Source organism: Olea europaea, chromosome 21 (genome assembly GCF_002742605.1).
Source record: "Olea europaea var. sylvestris chromosome 21, O_europaea_v1, whole genome shotgun sequence".
Lineage (NCBI taxonomy): Eukaryota > Viridiplantae > Streptophyta > Magnoliopsida > Lamiales > Oleaceae > Olea > Olea europaea.
In genome coordinates this window covers 15,059,751-15,066,617 of record NC_036257.1, presented here as the reverse complement: position 1 = coordinate 15,066,617, position 6,867 = coordinate 15,059,751, and the positions used below count along the sequence as shown (strand labels likewise).

Genomic DNA, 6,867 nt, shown 5'->3' with positions numbered 1-6,867 from the left:
TAAATTCATTAATGCATTCAATATTTTGTTAACTATACGTAATTATTTATTTAGTAATTTATGAAGTAATAAAATTTTAAGAAAAATAATTGTTCTTATAAATAAATTGTCAAGAATGAAAAAAAAAATGATTAAACACAATAATTGTGTGCAACTTTTGTTTGATTGGAATGTTGATGACTTTCAGTTTGGTGTTAAGATTTAGTACAAAATGGTATAAATCATACCTTAAATTTTGGTACATGATTGGAGATTGCCGTAGTTCTTTAACTGAAGGTGTCGTTACTGAAGCTCGTGTAGTCAGGTAATCGACCAAGTAATCCACATAATAGAGCATTCGTGCCCTTGCGTACTTATCTCCTGGCATAAAACATAAAAACTACAAGGTATTTGGTACCGATTGGTATTGATTAGGATGGTGGTTAACTTGGTTGGATTGGATGAATTTTTTTATTTGTTAATGTGTATTTAATTATTTTAATTGTGATTTACTTGTACTTTGAAAAGTTATGGATGGATTATGCTGGAAAAATGTTAACGAGATAGAAGCAGAGGTCTCTAACATTTCAAGCTCATGGGGTTAAAGCACAGCCAAAATAAATGAGTGAAAACAAGTTACTTATTTTGAGATTACTTAAAAATAAACAACTTACAGAAATTTTCTGCTCAGCCAAACGTGCATCTATCATCTTGAACTTCATCGGTAAAGCTCGTTTTAGACATCAAAGACAAACTTTAACCATCAATTGATCCACCCGGAAGGCAAATTCTGCAGATCACGATGATGTCAAAACTTCTAAAGATTCATTAAAGACAATGATGTTTTACATCAAACATAATGAAATTTCTTGATGATGTCCGATCATCCCACAAAATGAGAAATAAGAAGCAGAATGATAGATAGATGATTCAAGTCGAACCCCTCCTCTCTAAGATGTGCATCTACATGCACTCGAAAACGAGGATTGTGATCAAGGCTAAGTTGTGAGATACTCAACAGTTCAATAGAACACTCGAAGCCAATAATACTAATTGAAGAGATGCTACTTGAATACGAAGAACCGTAGCCATAATAGCAAAAATTGTAGATAACACTACAGACCTCAAGAAAACTCATAAGAAAATACAAAGAGGAATTTATAGCCATTTATCTCACAATGCTCAAGGGTGAAATTGGCTATCCTTTGACTTTTTTCGCTAAAGGTGCAACTTTTGAAACTTTAGCACTCTATTTGAGAGAAGAAGACGCATACAAGTAGGGATGTTAAATGGACGACGATATCGGCTCGTGCTTGCCTGTGGGACATGTCAAGCGCTAGCCAGCTTGCTCAATTGAATTATGGCTTGGCTCGCCCTTTGGAGTGAATTGTCAATTTTATTCTATTGAAATTTCACTCATTATGATAAGCCAGCTTGAAGGACAATTCGCTTCTTTGTTCGCTCCAATTAACGTCCCTACATACAAAGAGAGATAAAATATTCTTAAATAAATAATTAACGCTCGGCTTGCTCAACTGAATTATATGGCTTGCTCGCCCCTTGAAGTGGCTTGTCAATTTAATTTTATTTTTTTTTTAACTGAAATTTCACTCATTATGACAAGTCGGCTTGAAGAAAAAATTTCTTCTTGGTTCGCTTCACGTAACGCTGTTACGTACAAAGTAAATAAAATATTCTTAAATAAATAATTCATACTTAACCAATATATAAATATGTACCTACCCACCTATTGAAGAGAATCAAGTGTACAACTACTAAAAAGAGGCACCAACCCACCAACAAGTCTCGGATCTTGGAATTTACATTAAGTGTGTGTTCGTTTGCCCTAAAAGACTGCTTATTTTTCGGTTGAAAATGAGTAGAAATCATTCGGATTGATTTATTATAATAAGAGATAAATAGACCCCTTTATTTATTATTTAAAAAAAAGTAAAAAATGGGAAGATTGGTGGCTCAAATGGGATTCGACCCATTTCACACTTCTAGTCCACAATTGTACGTAAATGGAGGTTGATAACTGATAAGTTCCATAAAATATATAGATAATAAGTATGGATCTATAATTAAAAGTAATGATTAATTTTGATTTTAAATTATAATGAGGTTATAATTTTAACCAAACATGCGTAATACCTATCGAGTCAATTGTTAAGGAAGGTTACCTTAATTTGTAAATTGATGAAAACTTAAAAGTATATTTTTCACAAAGCAAATATCTTAAGGGCGGTCCCACCTTTTTTGAATTATTTTTTAATAGAGAAATGACACTTCTTTTGTTCGTTAATTAAATCTTAAACGCAATCCACGAATTAAATTAAACTTATTTACCTTTTTTAATTCAATAGCAAGCAAAATAAATTAATATTAAATTCTCAATCCATTCACTATCACTACCTTTAGAAAAGAATCAATCAATTTTCAACCTTTAATTATAGTCGCAAAAAATCTTAATCATGACGCTATTCTTGTTAAAGCACTTCTGGCTTCAAATTTCTGATCGAAACAAGACTTAATAAATTTGAACTTATAAAGGTCACACATGATAATGTAACAGAATTTTGAATGATTTTCATGACATTGATCGAACATTTGGTGAAATCACATGGCTTACACCCTGTGTCGATATGAAATCGACGATTAGGTGTGATCTTGGTGCTTGATGAAACGAGCAAACGTATGAACTAAACTCTATAGCCCGGGTTTAATGCCCTTTGAAGCGTGACATGTGATGATGTTTTAAACCGTTGCTTATTTTTAGGCTCCTTCGCGGTAAGATCTCCACCTACCAAACCCCAGGCTTCACCTACTCGCGAACCGGGTTCGGGTTGTAAATAAATTGTAATAATACAAAAATAATAATAAAAAAAATTGCAAGACTTTGAGTTGATTCTCTGTATATATGGGGGGAAGATGTTAGTGTCTCTCCTTACTTCTCGCCACTGAGTCATTCATATTCCTTAATTACTTGGTCCGAAGCATTTTCCTCGCTTTGTTTCTCTCTCTGGAGGTGGAATTTTTGGTGTGCTTGGTGGATTTTGATCTGAATTATTAAAAAAATGTAAGTGATCAAATGATCCCTTTTCGTTTTCGTTTAATTTGAGCGTAGTATTTACTTTTATGATCTGGTATTTTGTAAATTATGATGGATCTATTACCATTTCGTGTGTTAAATTAATGTTACCTTGTGGACATTGCTTCATTTCTACTCTAATTTCAGCGAAAGATTTAGTTTTGTCATGTGGGTTTTTGTTAATTATGTTGGATATGTTACTAGTAAATGGCCATTGCTTCAATTAATCCAGATCTGTATTTGCATATACTCGTGTGTTTATATGGTTGTACTTGCTCTGTGTATACAGCATGTCATTTGGTGTGCCGGATCAAGTATTTTGTTTATCCTATGTATTAATCTAATCAGATCTGAAAATTTTGAGTTGATTGCCATTGAAATTTTTAATGCTGCTGCTGTTTATTTGGTGCAACTGTTGATGTTGAATGTTTCTTGTGCTTGTAATTATCATTAATTGCTTAATTTTGTGTATTTCGGCTTTTACTTTGCCTAAACAAGGAATGAAAGTTTTTTAATTTCAATAAATGAATTCGGAGACAATCTAAGCCCTACTACATTAATATATTTAATGATTCCGTGCTTATTAATATGCCGTTTGATATTGAAAATTTATTGACTCTCTGACTTTCACGTAATCATTCCTTTCCTTCCGTTGTGCCGCTCTAGCAACTAAAGATAATCTTTGGTTTTATGTAGTAAGATTCTTGTTGTGTTACTTTATTCATAAACTACTGTTTAGAATTTTGCATTGATTTCTGGGTGCACCTGTTATTAGATTTGACCTTTTTAAATTTTCTTCTTTGTTCCCAGTTGCAGATTTTGAGCAATAATGGCGACATATACACCCAAGAATATCCTCATTACTGGTGCTGCCGGATTTATTGCATCTCATGTTGCAAATAGGCTTATCAGAAACTATCCTGACTACAAGATTGTTGTCCTAGACAAGCTTGATTACTGTTCTAACCTTAAGAACCTCCTTCCTTCCAGTGCTTCCCCTAACTTCAAGTTTGTTAAGGGGGACATCGGTAGTGATGATCTTGTCAACTACCTTCTCATTACTGAAAACATTGACACTATAATGCACTTTGCAGCTCAGACCCACGTTGATAATTCTTTTGGTAACAGTTTTGAGTTCACCAAGAACAACATTTATGGCACCCATGTTCTATTGGAGGCCTGCAAAGTTACTGGACAAATCAAAAGATTTATTCATGTAAGCACGGATGAGGTATATGGAGAGACTGATGAGGATGCTGTTGTAGGAAATCACGAGGCGTCTCAACTCCTTCCCACAAACCCATATTCAGCCACTAAAGCTGGGGCAGAAATGCTTGTTATGGCTTATGGTAGATCTTATGGATTGCCTGTGATAACCACTCGTGGAAACAATGTTTATGGTCCAAATCAGTTTCCCGAAAAGTTAATTCCCAAGTTTATCCTTTTAGCCATGAGAGGGCAGCCTCTTCCTATTCATGGGGATGGTTCTAATGTGCGAAGTTATCTCTATTGTGAGGACGTTGCTGAGGCATTCGAATGTGTTCTTCACAAGGGCGAAGTTGGTCATGTTTACAACATTGGAACGACGAGGGAGAGGAGAGTAATTGATGTCGCACAAGATATATGCAATTTATTTAACACGGACCCGGACAAAAGCATTCAGTTTGTGGATAACAGGCCATTCAATGATCAGAGATACTTCCTTGATGATCAGAAGCTGAAGAAGCTGGGTTGGATTGAGAGGACTACATGGAATGAAGGTTTGAGAAAGACCATGGAGTGGTATACCAGTAATCCTGATTGGTGGGGTGATGTATCTGGAGCACTGGTTCCTCATCCTAGAATGCTCATGATGCCTGGTGGAATTGAAAGACTTGATGGAGCTGACAAGGACGAGTCTAAAAAGTCTGAATTCTTGGGCAAGCCTAACCAGAGCCACATGGTGGTTCCTTCCTCCAAAAACAATACATCTCAAAAACCACCATTGAAGTTCTTGATCTATGGTAGGACTGGGTGGATTGGCGGTTTGCTCGGAAAATTATGTGAGAAACAGGGGATTCCGTATGAGTATGGAAAGGGACGCTTGCAGGATCGCTCTCAGCTGTTGGCGGATATCCTCAGTGTTAAGCCAACTCACGTATTTAATGCTGCTGGTGTAACTGGTAGACCCAATGTTGATTGGTGTGAGAGTCACAAGACAGAAACAATTCGCACCAATGTTGCTGGTACACTGACCTTAGCTGATGCATGCAGAGAGCATGGACTTCTGATGATGAATTTTGCCACAGGGTGTATATTTGAATATAATGCTACACACCCTGAAGGTTCTGGCATTGGGTTTAAGGAGGAAGACACGCCCAATTTCATAGGTTCCTTTTATTCAAAAACCAAGGCCATGGTATTTCCCACCCCTCTACATTACTACATTTTTATTTGCTTGTGTATCTAATGATGTTTGATGGGCCCAATGCTTTATGCCCAAGTGTGATTTACTAATGTGTTCTATTTGGCTTGTCAAATTAGGTGGAAGAGCTCTTGAAAGAATATGACAACGTCTGCACACTCAGAGTTCGAATGCCAATATCTTCTGACCTCAACAATCCGCGAAACTTCATTACCAAGATTTCCAAGTATAACAAGGTGGTTAATATTCCCAATAGCATGACCATCTTAGACGAGCTTCTTCCTATCTCAATCGAGATGGCAAAGCGAAACCTCAGGGGCATTTGGAACTTCACAAACCCGGGTGTTGTGAGCCACAATGAAATTTTGGAGATGTACAAGGAGTACATTGATCCAGAATTCAAATGGGTTAACTTCACACTTGAAGAGCAAGCTAAGGTGATTATTGCTCCTCGAAGTAACAACGAATTGGATGCCTCCAAGTTGAAGAAAGAGTTCCCCGATTTGCTCTCGATCAAGGAGTCGTTGATCCAGTATGTTTTTGAACCCAACAGGAAAACCCCTTCTGCTTAATTATTTTGGGTTGTCAATCTGAGTGCTGATATTGGATTTTGTATAAGTATGTTTAGCCATGATCTTGCTGAGCTGCAGCTTATTTTTAGAGTAATTTACATTTTCAGAATCTGGGATAGTTGCTGTGATAGTTCTATCTGTCATATTCATTTTTATTCTTCTATGAATCACTTCTTAGATTGATATGGAAAGAACACAATGTTGAGGTGTAATATTTAAAATTTATAATATAAAGTGATTCTTTTTGTGTTTCATTAACCTGTATATTTTAATGAGATCTTTGCTTTTCCATTTGGCATCAAGAATCCAACTATAAAATGAGGATTTTGAGGATCCCATCTCATTCGGATTCAACTTATGTAATAGAATTGATCCACTAAGGCCTTGAGTAGCGGTGTAGTATCAGATTTCAAAGATAGCAAGTCTTTTCTAAGTTGCAAAAATGAAATTAGCACATTACTTATTTTCACAACAGTTGTGCTATGTGTACATTAAAACTTACATATTTGTTTATCAACAAATGATGTGCAGAGATTTGATTGAGTCAAAATCTCATAAACCAAATAAAAATATATAATTAAAAAAAAAAAATCTCCCATTTTCTTTATGACGTCTCATCAATTTGTAGAAAATTATGTAAATGGTGATATATAACAAAAATTTCCCATTTTCCAATATATGATTTCCAAAAAATTTTCTAAAATTTTCTTTTTCGAATGATATTTGTAGTTTTATGAAAATATCGAATGCACATGTTAAAAGATTCACTAGAAGCATCTAAGATTTAACTATTGTCACAACTAGTAATTCATCTATTTCAC

The 6,867-nt window shown here is 35.2% G+C and overlaps 1 protein-coding gene across 2 annotated transcripts; it reads left to right on the top strand.

Moving 5' to 3' along the window:
* Positions 1 to 2,859: 2,859 nt before the first annotated feature.
* LOC111370858 (trifunctional UDP-glucose 4,6-dehydratase/UDP-4-keto-6-deoxy-D-glucose 3,5-epimerase/UDP-4-keto-L-rhamnose-reductase RHM1) lies at positions 2,860 to 6,293 on the top strand. 2 transcript variants are annotated; one of them, XM_022992756.1, is made up of 3 exons: positions 2,860 to 3,058; positions 3,887 to 5,468; positions 5,594 to 6,293. In XM_022992756.1, exons 2-3 carry the CDS (start codon positions 3,900 to 3,902, stop codon positions 6,044 to 6,046), a joined length of 2,022 nt encoding a protein of 673 aa, XP_022848524.1. In that variant the 5' UTR covers positions 2,860 to 3,058; positions 3,887 to 3,899; the 3' UTR covers positions 6,047 to 6,293. The 2 variants fall into 2 exon arrangements, with proteins under 2 accessions (XP_022848524.1, XP_022848522.1); XM_022992754.1 differs by having other exon boundaries at positions 2,861 to 3,058; positions 3,881 to 5,468; positions 5,594 to 6,291.
* Positions 6,294 to 6,867: the final 574 nt, after the last annotated feature.

Excerpts from the sequence above, each read along its gene's own strand:
- LOC111370858 (XM_022992756.1), top strand. The coding sequence starts at position 3,900 with ATGGCGACATATACACCCAAGAATATCCTCATTACTGGTGCTGCCGGA. Across the intron at positions 5,469-5,593 it reads ATTCAAAAACCAAGGCCATG|GTGGAAGAGCTCTTGAAAGA; the intron begins GTATTTCCCACC and ends TTGTCAAATTAG.